Genomic DNA, 12189 nt, shown 5'->3' with positions numbered 1-12189 from the left:
GACCTCCACTTACTGTACTGACGTCCACTTACTGTACTGACCTCCACTTCCTGTACTGACCTCCACTTCCTGTACTGACCTCCACTTCCTGTACTGACCTCCACTTACTATACTGAATGGCATGTGGTGTGGAGCTGAGTGGAGTGGGGAGATCTCTGCTCTGTTCCTGCCCTTCATGCTTATGACCCCTTAACATTTTACCGCAAAGGTCTAAATCAGGGTCACACACACACCGTTTCTTAACAGTCTTAAACAAATCAAATCAAATTGTATTAGTCACATGGGCCGAATACAACAGGTGTAGACCTTACAGTGAAATGCTTACTTACGAGCCCCTAACCAACAATGCAGTTTCCAAAAAATATGGATAAGAATAAGAGATAAAAGTAACAAAAGAGCAGCGGTAAAATGCCAATAGTGAGACTATATACAGGGGGGTACCGGTACAGAGTCAATGTGCCGGGGCACCGGTTATTTGAAGAGATGACAACAGAGAGTAGCAGTGGTGTAAAGAGAGGGGTGAGAGAGGGTGTGGCACTGCAAATAGTCTCGGTAGCCATTTGACGAGATGTTCAGGAGGCTTATGGTTTGGGGGTAGAAGCTGTTTAGAAGCATCTTGGAACTAGACTTGGCGCTCTGTTACCGCTTGCCATGCGGTAGCAGAGAGAACAGTCTATGACTAGGGTGGCTGGGGTGGCTGGAGTCTTTGACAAATTTTAGGGCCTTCCTCTGACACCGCCTGGTATAGAGGTCCTGGATGGCAGGAAGCTTGGCCCCAGTGATGTACTGGGCCATTCGCACTAGCCTCTGTAGTGCCTTGCGGTCAGAGGCTGAACAGTTGCCATACCAGGCAGTGATGCAACCAGTCAGGATGCTCTCGATGGTGCAGCTGTAGAACCTTTTGAGGATCTGAGGACCCATGCCAAATCTTCTCAGTCTCCTGAGGGGGAATAGGTTTTGTTGTGCCCTCTTCATAACTGTCTTGGTGTAATTGGACCATGTTAGTTTGTTGGTGATGTGGACACCAAGGAACTTGAAGCTCTCATCCTGCTCCACTGCAGCCCCGTCGATGAGAATGGGGGCGTGCTCGGTCCTCTTTTTCTTTCAGTCCACAATCATCTCCTTTGTGTTGATCACGTTGAGGAAGAGGTTGTTGTCCTGGCACCACACTGCCAGGTCTCTGACCTCCTCTCTATAGGATGTCTCGTCATTGTCGTTGATCAGGCCTACCACTGTTGTGTCATCGGCAAATTTAATGATGGTGTTGAAGTCGTGCCTGGCCGTGCAGTCATGAGTGAACAGGTAGTACAGGAGGGGACTGAGCACGCACCCCTGAGGGGCCCCCGTGTTGAGGATCAGTGTGGCAGATGTGTTGTTACCAACCCTTACCACCTGGGATCCAGGATCCAGTTGTCCAGGATCCAGTTGCAGAGGGAGGTGTTTAATCCCAGGGGCCTTAGTTTACTGATGAGCTTTGAGGGCACTATGGTGTTGAACGCTGAACTGTAGTCAATGAAATGCATTCTCACATAGATGTTCCTTTTTGTCCAGGTGGGAAAGGGCAGTGTGGAGTGCAATAGAGATTGCATCATCTGTGGATCTGTTGGGGCCGTATGCAAATTGGAGTGGGTCTAGGTTTTTTGGGATGATGGTATTGATGTGAGCCATGACCAGCTTTTCAAAGCACTTCATGGCTACAGATCAAATCAAATCAAATGTATTTATATAGCCCTTCTTACATCAGCTGATATCGAAGCAAATAAGTATAGAAGTAGTTTAGCTCATCTGGCAGTCTTGTGTCACTGGTCAGCTCTTGGCTGTGCTTCCCTTTGTTGTCTGTAATGGTTTGCAAGCCCTGCCACATCCGACGAGCATCAGAGCCGGTGTAGTATGATTCAATCTTAGTCATGTATTGACGCATTGCCTGTTTGATGGTTCGTCGGAGGGCATAGCGAGATTTCTTATAAGCTTCCCGGGTTAGAGTCCCGCTCCTTGAAAGCGGCAGCTCTAGCCTTTAGCTCAGTGCGGATGCTGCCTGTAATCCATGGCTTCTGGTTGGGGTATGTAAGTACAGTCACTGTGGGGATGACGTCATCAATGCACTTATTGATGAAGCCAATGACTGAGGTGGTATACTCCTCAATGCCATCGGAGGAATCCTGGAACATGTTCCATTCTGTGCTAGCAAAACAGTCCTGTAGCTTCCTTTCACCACTTTTTTATTGATCTAGTCACTGGTGCTTCCTCCTTTAATGTTTGCTTGTAAGCAGGAATCAGGAGGATAGAATTATTGTCAGATTTGCCAATTGGAGGGCGAGGGAGAACTTAGTATGTGTCTCTGTGTGTGGAGTCAAGGTGATCCAGAGTTCTTTTTCCTCTGTTTGTACATTTAAAATGCTGGTACAAATTTGGTAAAACGGATTTAAGTTTCCCTGCATTAAAGTCTCCGGCTACTAGGAGCGCCGCCTCTGGGTGAGCGTTTTCTTGTTTGCTTATGGCGGAATACAGCTCATTCAATGCTGTCTTAGTGCCAGCCTCTGACTGTCGTGGTATGTACAGTAACAGCTAACAAGAATACATATGAAAACTCTCTCAGTAGGTAGTGTGGTCTACAGCTTATCATGAGATACTCTACCTCAGGCGAGCAATAGTTTGAGACTTCCTTAGGTATTGTGCACCAGCTGTTGTTTACAAAAATACATAGACCGCCTCCCCTTATCTTGCCAGATGCCGCTGTTCCATCCTGCCGGTACATCAAAAACCAGTATGTTATGTTGTCTGTTGATGTTGTCATTCAGCCACGACTCCGTGAAGAATAATATGGTACAGTTTGGAATGTCCCGTTGGTAGTTTAGTCCTCGACGTAACTCAGCGATTTTATTGTCCAAAGATTGCACGTTTGCAAGCAGAATGGAGGGAAGTGGGGGTTTATTCAATCGCCTGCAAATTCTCAGAAGGCAGCCCGACATTCGCCCCATCTTTCTCCGCCTCCTCTTCATGCAGATCACGGGGATCGGAGCCTGTTCCCAAGGAAGCAGTGAATGCTTCGCGTTGGGCTCGTCAGAGTCGTGAAAGGAAAAAGAGGATTCTTTTAACGAGTGCACTGAGAGTTGGGAAGCAAGTTCATGGAGTGAGTGCTTTAATAAATGAACGTAACATACAGTAATACAAAACAAGAAACCATGAACAACGCACAGACATGACAGAAACAGTGATGCCTGGGGAAGGAACCAAAGGGAGTGAAATATATAGGGAAGGTAATCAAGTAAGTGATTGAGTCCAGGTGAGTCAGACGATGCACAGGTGCTCGTAACGATGGCGACAGGTGTGCTCCATAACGAGCAGCCAGGTGACCTAGAGGCCGAAGAGGGAGCACACATGACAATTCTGCCAGTTCGTGGTGAGTAATCGCAGTTCTGATGACCAGAAGTTATTTTCGGTCATAAGAGACGGTAGCGGCAACATTATGTACATAAATAAGTTACAAACAACGCAAATAAACAAAACAAAAAAAACACAACCGGCTGGGGACACGTAAAACGGCATCCTCTCCGGCGGCATCGACTTTGGTTATGGGTTATTGGCCTAACAAAAGAAGACATCTGTACCATGTCAGATATAGAGTTGAAATAAATAACATTTTAAGTTTGCATCCCAACATGACCCTATATATACATTTAAAAAAAAAAATGGACATAGAAATTACCGATTTTTTTTCTGCATTTGATATTTTTTAAATGTATTATTAATTATGGAATTATGAATAACGTTAATAACATTCCACCCATGAGATCATTTGACTTCAGGAAAGGGCTACGGGCTTGTGTTACCACCTCTCACCAAGTGTGTATCCCAAATGGCAACCTATTCCCTATATAGTGTGTTACTTTTGACCAGAGCCCTGGTCACTGTGTGTGTGTGTGTGTGTGTGTGTGTGTGTGTTTGGTGCGTGTGTGTGTGTCTGTCTGTGTATGTGAGTGTTCTCACTGTGTGTATATTGTACCGTACTCCAGGTGGACCGGTCCACAGCTCTGCACTTTGCCTGTTCCCAGGGAGCTACAGAGGCAGTTAAACTGATGCTGTCTTCTTACAGTAGAGTGGACAGCATCATTAACCTACCTGATGGAGCCTGCCAGACACCTTTACACAGGTGGGAGACTTTGTTCATTCATTTATTTATTTGATTTATTCATACATTTTCCATACATTTATTTGCATGTTTGTTCATTAGTTAATTAATTAATTACTTTGTTATTTTGTTCGTTAATTTGTTCATTCATTCATTCAGTCATCCATTCGTTCAATCGTTCGTTTATCCATGAATTCCTTTGAATGTTAAAGTCATGAACCGATCCATCATAATAAGAAATCATCATTCTATTCTATGGTGTGACAGAACCAAACATGTTTCAGGAGTCAGGGTAACGGTTGCTCGGTGACAAAGCTTGTGTTTGGTAATGTAAGAACTGGGGGAAATAGCTTGAATAATATTTGTAGTGAAAGATAGATAAGAGACATTGTCTCACAACGTATACCTTTTGTCTGCGTCCCAAATTGCAGCCTAGTGCCTATACCCTGTGCGCTACCTTTTGACCAGAGTCCTATGTTTCTAGTCCTTTGTCTCCATGACTAGTAACCGCGGTAACTATGCAACAGCAGTGTGTGCTGTGTAAAGAGGAACATGACTTGGCTACACCTGGCTAAAACCTACATCATAACATAACTACCTTCATAGAAAAAAAAAAGGGAATGATACTGTAGGTATAAAAAGCTATACTGCGTGGTTAAGAAAGTATGGGATGACTGGTTATTAATTATATTTGTGATCGTAAGGATATGCCTCAGTCTCACATCCACTTAATTTAACAGCTGTGTGATGGCAACAGGAAACAGAATAGAAACAGGTTCTGACTCAACGGAAAAGGAACACGCTTTTTATTTAAAAAAAAAAAAAAACGTTTAGCTATTTAGACTGTATTCTTCAGCTACGCGTTTTATGAACGCTTAATAACAAGTCGATGGAAAATCAAAACCTCATTATTTTCATGATGTCACGTCCTGGCCAGTATAAGGGTTAATTGGTATTGTAGTTTGGTCAGGACGTGGCAGAGGGTATTTGTTTTATGTGGTTCGGGGTGGTGTTTTTGTAGTAAGGGCATTTTATTTAGTATTCCGGGGTTTTTGGGCACTGTTTGAAATTCACGTATTTCTATGTTGATCTAGTTAGTTGTATGTCTATGTTTGGTTAATTGGGGTGGACTTCCAATTGAAGGCAGCTGTGTGGTGTTGCCTTTGATTGGAAGTCCTATATTAGTTGGGTGTGTTTGTCTGTTTAATTGTGGGAGATTGTTCTGAGTTTAGCCTTGTGCCTTGCCAGACTGTGTTGATCGTTCGTTCTCTTTTGTTATTTTGGTGTTCATTTTGGAGTTAATAAACCTCAAGATGAGCTTACATATACCTGCTGCGTTTTGGTCCTCCTTAACCAACGACAACCGTGACACCTGACTTCACTTCAGATCCAAATTAAAAAAAAAAATCTAACGGACAAATAATTCTGTTGTGTAGTCCATACAATAAGAAGTAGAATGGGAAAAATGGACATCTAAAGATTCTACCTGCCTAGATCTACAGATCAGTACAGATCAATGGAAGGAGTTGAAAGGAGAAAGTCACTTTCTTCCCTATACACAGCAGTGCACTACTTTTGACCAGTGACCATAGGGATCTATAGGGTGCCCTTTGGAATGATATGGGCTCTGTTCAAATGTAGTGCACTATGTAGGGAATAAGGTGCCACTTGTGCCACAAACATTAAGCAGTACGCTGATATACAGTGCATTCATTTTTTAAATTTGTTTTAATCCTCATCAATCTACACACAATACCCCACAATGACATCACAATACCCCATAATGACATCACAACACCCAATAATGTCAAAGTGAAAACAGGTTTTTAGAAAAACCTTATTTACATAGGTATTCAGACCCTTGTCTATGAGACTCGAAATTTAGCTCGGGTGGATCCTATTTCCATTGATCATTGTTGAGATGTTTCTAAAACTTGATTGGAGTCCACCTGTGGTCAATTCAATTGATTGGACATGATTTGGAAAGGCACATACCTGTCTATATAAGGTCCCACAGTTGACAGTGCATGTCAGAGCAAAAACAAATCCATGAGGTCGAAGGAATTCTATGTAGCGTTCCGAGACAAGATTGTGTCAAAGCACAGATCTGGGGAAGGGTACCAAAACATGTTTGCAGCATTGAAGGTCCCCAAGAACACAATGGCCTCCATCATTATTAAAAGGAATGAGTTTGGAACCACCAAGACTCTTCCCAACTGAGCAATCGTGGGGGAAGGGCCTTGGTCAGGGAGGTGACCATGATCCCGATTGTCACCCTGACAGAGTTCCAGAGTTCCTCTGTGAAGATGGGAGAAACTTCCTGAAGGACAACCATCTCTGCAGCACTCCACTAATCTGGCCTTTATAGTAGAATGGCCAGACGGAAGCCTCTCCTCAGTAAAATAAACATGACAGCCCGCTTGGAGTTTGCCGAATGGCATTTAAAGAACTCTCAGACCCTGCTCCAGAGCGCCCAGGACCTCAGTCTGGGGTGAAGGGTCACCTTCCAATAAGACAACGACCCTAAGCACACAGACAAAACAATGCAGGAGTGGCTTCGGGACAAGTCTCTGAATGTCCCTGAGTGGCCCCACCAGAACCCGGACTTGAACCCGACGGTACATCTCTAGAGAGATCTGAAAATAGCTGTGTAGCGACGCTCCCCATCCAACCTGACAGAGCTTGCGAGGACCTGCAGAGAAGAATGGGAGAAACTCCCCAAATACAGGTGTACCAAGCTCATAGCGTTATACCCAAGAAGACTTGGGTATGCTGTAATCGATGTTGTAATCACTGTCAAAGGTGCTTCGACAAAGTACTGAGTAAAAGGTCTGAATACTTACATAAATATGACATTTCCGGGGTTTTTTGCAAAAAATATGTCAGGCAGCATATTATGTTAAAGCCTGCTCTTAACACGCTGAGCGACATAACACCCTTATATAGGCTACATAACACCCTTATATAGGCTACATAACACCCTTATATAGGGCACATAACACCCTTGTATAGGCTACATAGCACCCTTGTATAGGGTACATATACCCTTGTAAAGGGTACATAACACCCTTATATATATATATATATATATATATATAATTTTTTTATTTTTTATTTACAGATAGCCAGGAGCACGCTCCAAAACTTAGATATAATTTACAAATGAAGCATTTGTGTTTAGTGAGTCCCATAGATCAGAGACAAGGGATGACCAGGGATGTTCTCTGTTTAGTGAGTCCTCCAGATCAGAGGCAGTAGGGATGACCAGGGATGTTCTCTGTTTAGTGAGTCCTCCAGATCAGAGACAGCAGGGATGACCAGGGATGTTCTCTGTTTAGTGAGTCCTCCAGATCAGAGGCAGCAGGGATGACCAGGGATGTTCTCTTGAATTGGACAATTTTCCTGTCCTGCTAAGCATTCAAACTGTAAACGAGTACTATAGGTTTTTAGGGAAAATGTATGGAGTAAAAAGTACATTATTTTCTTTAGGAATGTAGTGAAGTAAAAGTAAATGCCAAAAATATATATAGCAAAGCAAAGTCAAGTCACCACAATGCTTAAAAATATGCATGTTTTGGAATATTTTTATTCTGTACAGGCTTCCTTCTTTTCCATCTGCCAATTAGGTTAGTATTGTGGAGTAACTACAATGTTGTTGATCCATCCTCAGTTTTCTCCCATCACAACCATTCGACTCTATAAGCATTTTAAAATGACCATTGGCCTCATGGTAAAATCCCTGAGCGGTTTTCTTCCTCTTCTGTAACTGGAACGTCGCCTGCATCTTTGTAATGACTGGGTGTATTGATACACCATCCAAAGTCTAATTAATATCTTCACCGTGCTCAAAGGGAGATTTAATGTCTGTTTTTTTTTTTTTTTTACCCATCTACCAATACTGTATGTGTCTTTATTTGCGAGGTTTTGGAAAACCTCCCTGGTCTTTGTGGTTAAATATGTTTTTGAAATCCACTGCTCGACTGCAGGAACTTACATATATTATCTGTATGTGTGGGGTACAGAGATGAGGTAATCATTTAAACATCATGTTAAATACTATTATTGCACACAGAGTGAGTCCATGCAACATATTATGTGACTTGTTAAGCACATTTTTACTTCTGAACTTATTTATCCTTGCCATAACGAAGGGGTTGAATACTTATTGACTCAACACATTTCAGCTTTCCATTTGTTATAAATTTGATTTTAAAAATATCAAACCAGCATAATTCCATGTTTACTTTATGGGGTATTGTGTGTGTGTAGGCCAGTGACAATTTTTTTTCTCATTTTTTTTCATCAATTCTAAATGCAGGTCGGTAACACAACAAAATGTGGGAACAGTAAAGGGGTGTGAATAATTTCAGAAGGTGCTGTAGCTGTTGTTGATTCTCTTTTTCCAGGTCAACCATATTCAATCACACAGGGTTGGCGGAGTACCTCATTTCAAAGGTAAATACAGTACACACACACACACACACACACGCACACACACACACACACACACACACACACACACACACACACACACACACACACACACACACACACACACATCAGAGTTGGCGGTAAACCTCATTTCAAAGGGTTAACACTACAGTAATATAGTAAAGTCCATAGAGAATAAGAGCACCTCCTCCCAGCTGCCCACTGCACTGAAGATAGGAAACACTGCCACCACTTATACATCTACAATAATCGATCATTTCAATAAACATTTTTCTACAGCTGGCTATGCTTTCCACCTGGCTACCCCTACCCGGGTCAACAGCTCTATACCCCCCCCCACCGCAACTTGATCAAGCCTCCACCATTTCTCCTTCACCCAAATCCAGATAGATGATGTTCTGAAAGAGCTGCAAAATCTGGACCCATACAAATCAGCCGGGCTAGACAATCTGGACCCTCTCTTTCTAAAATTATCCACAGCAATTGTTGCAACCCCTATTACTAGCCTGTTCAACCTCTCTTTCATATCGTCTGAGAAGAACCCCAAAGATTGGATAGCTGCCGCGGTCATCTCCCTCTTCAAAGGAGGAGACACTCTAGACCCAAACTGCTACAGACCTATACTTTTGTGTTGCCACCTGCCTGGTTGAAAATGATTTTCATGCGGGGCGCTTTCCTCAGATAATCCCATGGTCTGCTATCGCCGTAAAGCCTTTTTGAAACCTGACACCGTGGCTCGATTAACAAGAAGTTAAGCTTTATTTCGATGTATTACACTTACATTTTCGTGAATCTTGAATATTGATATTTCTGTAGTTTGAATTTGGCGCTCTGCAATTTCACTGGATGTTGTCAAATCAATCCCGCTAAAGGGATTGGCGCGCAAAGGGTTAACATACCTCCAAACGAGCTTCAATACCATCCAACTCTCCTTCCGTGGCCTCCAACTGCTCTTAAAATGCTAGTAAAACGAAATGCATGCTCTTCAACCGATCACTGCCAGCACCTGCCCGCCCGTCTAGCATCACTACTCTGGACGGTTCTGACTTAGAATAAGTGGACAACTACAAATACCTAGGTGTCTGGCTAGACTGTAAACTCTCCTTCCAGACTCACATTAAGCATCTCCAATCCAAAAATGTATCTAGAATTGGCTTCCTATTACGCAACAAAGCATCCTTCACTCATGCTGCCAAACATACCCTCGTAAAACTGACCATCCTACCGATCCTCGACTTCGGCGATGTCATTTACAAAATAGGCTCCAACACTCTACTCAACAAACTGGATGCAGTCTATCACAGTGCCATCCGTTTTGTCACCAAAGCCCCATATATTACCCACCACTGCGACCTGTATGCTCTCGTTGGCTGGCCCTCGCTTCATACTCGTTGCCAAACCCACTGGCTCCAGGTCATCTATAAGTCTTTGCTAGGTAAAGCCCCACCTTATCTCAGCTCACTGGTCACCATAGCAGCACCCACCCGTAGCACGCGCTCCAGCAGGTATATTTCACTGGTCACCCCCAAAGCCAACTCCTCATTTGGCCGCCTTTCCTTCCACTTCTCTGTTGCCAATGACTGGAGCGAATTGCAAAAATCACTGAAGCTTGAGACTCATATCTCCCTCACTAACATTAAGCATCAGCTGTCAGAGCAGCTCACAGATCACTGCACCTGTACATAGCCCATCTGTAAACAGCCCATCCACCTACCTCATCCCCATACTGTTATTTTTAGTTGTTGTTGCTCCTTTGCACCCCAGTATCTCTACTTGCACATTCATCTTCTGCACATCTATCACTCCAGTGTTAATGCTATATTGTAATCATTTCGCCACTATGGCCTATTTATTGCCTTACCTCCCTAATCTTACCTAATTTGCACACACTGTATATAGACTTCTCTATTGTGTTATTGACTGTATGTTTGTTTATTCCATGTGTAACTCTGTGTTGTTTGTGTCGCACTGCTTTGCTTTATCTTGGCCAGGTCGCAGTTGTAAATGAAAACTTGTTCTCAACTGGCCTACCTGGTTAAATAAAGGTGAAATAAATAATACAAAATTGCCTAGAAACCATCTTGCATAATGTGCTTCTGAATCCTAAAAGGCTGTTTGACCAAACGGCACCCGATTCCCTACAAAAAATAGTTCACCATATAAGGAATAGGACTTAACTTGTATTGATTGTTGTGTTGACAGGGTGCAGACATTGACTACATAGACTGTAAGGGTCTTTCTCCACTGCTGCAGGCTACTAACTGTGGAGCCTGGAGAACTGTGGCTCTTCTGTTGTCAAAAGGTCAGCTTTTACACTAAATCAATAACTGAATTCAAATGCAACATATCTGTGGAATGAACTCAGCTTGTGGAGTGTGTGTGTGTGTCTACGTGTCTGTCTGTCTGTGTGTCTGTCTGTCTGTCTGTCTGTCTGTCTGTCTGTCTGTCTGTCTGTCTGTCTGTCTGTCTGTCTGTCTGTCTGTCTGTCTGTCTGTCTGTCTGTCTGTCTGTCTGTCTGTCTGTCTGTCTGTCTGTCTGTCTGTCTGTCTGTCTGTCTGTGTGTGTGTGTGTGTGTGTGTGTGTGTGTGTCTGCGTGTCTGCGTGTGTGTGTTTGTGTGCGTGTGTATCTTCAGGTGCCAACGTCAACATAAAGGACAAGTCAGGATGTAACTTCCTTCACCTGGCCATCCTGCAGCCCAAAGGCCTAAAGAATCTCACAGGAGACATCTTACAGGTAACACAACATAACAGTAGATGTAACAGGTAGCCTAACAAATGGTATCCAATGGTAGCAGTGCTTGGAAAGGTACATTGTCTTCAGAAAGTGATCATACCCCTTGACTTATTCCACATTTTGTTGTGTTACAGCCTTCATTCGAAATTGATTGCATTCAGGGTTTTTTCGTTACCCATCCACACACAATTCCTCAGAATGACAAAGTGAAAACATGTTTTTTTAAATATTTTTAATTATGTTAGCAAATCTATTGAAAATGAAATACAGAAATATCTCACTTACGTATTCACACCCCTAAATCAATGCTGTGTGGAAGCATCTTTGGCTGAGATTACTGCTGTGAGTGTTTATGGGTAAGTCTCCTAGAGCTTTCCACACTTGGATTGTAAAACATTTGCCCATAATTATTTTCAAATTTCTTCATGGTTGTTGATTGTTGCTAGACAACCATTTGCAGGACTTTTCATAGATTTTTTTTCATAGATTTAGGTCAAAACTGTAACTCGGCTACTCAGGAACATTCACTGTCTTCTTGGTAAGCAACTCCAGTGTATATTTGGCCTTGTGTTTTAGGTTATTGTCCTGCTGAAAGGTGAATTCATCTCCCAGTGTCTGGTGGAAAGCAGACAAAACACGTTTTTTTCTCAAAGATTTTCGTTTCTTTTTGCCCTGAAAAACTTGTTAATGATGACAAGCATACCCATAACGTCATGCAGCCACCACTATGCTTGAAAATATGGAGAGTGGTACTCAGTGATGTGTTGTACTAGATTTACCAAAAACATAACACTTTGTTTACTGGACAAAAAGTGTATTGCTTTGCCACATTTTTTGCAGTATTACTTTAGTGCGTTGCAGTAGTGGTGCGTTG

The 12189-nt window shown here is 42.8% G+C and overlaps 1 protein-coding gene across 1 annotated transcript in view; it reads left to right on the top strand.

The window, feature by feature from the left end:
* LOC106590663 (transient receptor potential cation channel subfamily A member 1) overlaps positions 1–12189 on the top strand; it is an 83337-nt gene that overhangs the window by 31206 nt on the left and 39942 nt on the right. The window contains exons 8-11 of the mRNA XM_045710959.1: positions 4014–4150; positions 8536–8584; positions 10784–10883; positions 11215–11315. Of these exons, the coding sequence (XP_045566915.1) occupies positions 4014–4150; positions 8536–8584; positions 10784–10883; positions 11215–11315 (387 nt within the window). The remainder of the gene's footprint in view (positions 1–4013; positions 4151–8535; positions 8585–10783; positions 10884–11214; positions 11316–12189) is intronic.

Source organism: Salmo salar, chromosome ssa29 (genome assembly GCF_905237065.1).
Source record: "Salmo salar chromosome ssa29, Ssal_v3.1, whole genome shotgun sequence".
NCBI classification, from domain to species: domain Eukaryota; kingdom Metazoa; phylum Chordata; class Actinopteri; order Salmoniformes; family Salmonidae; genus Salmo; species Salmo salar.
This window is presented reverse-complemented; position numbering and strand designations above follow the sequence as displayed.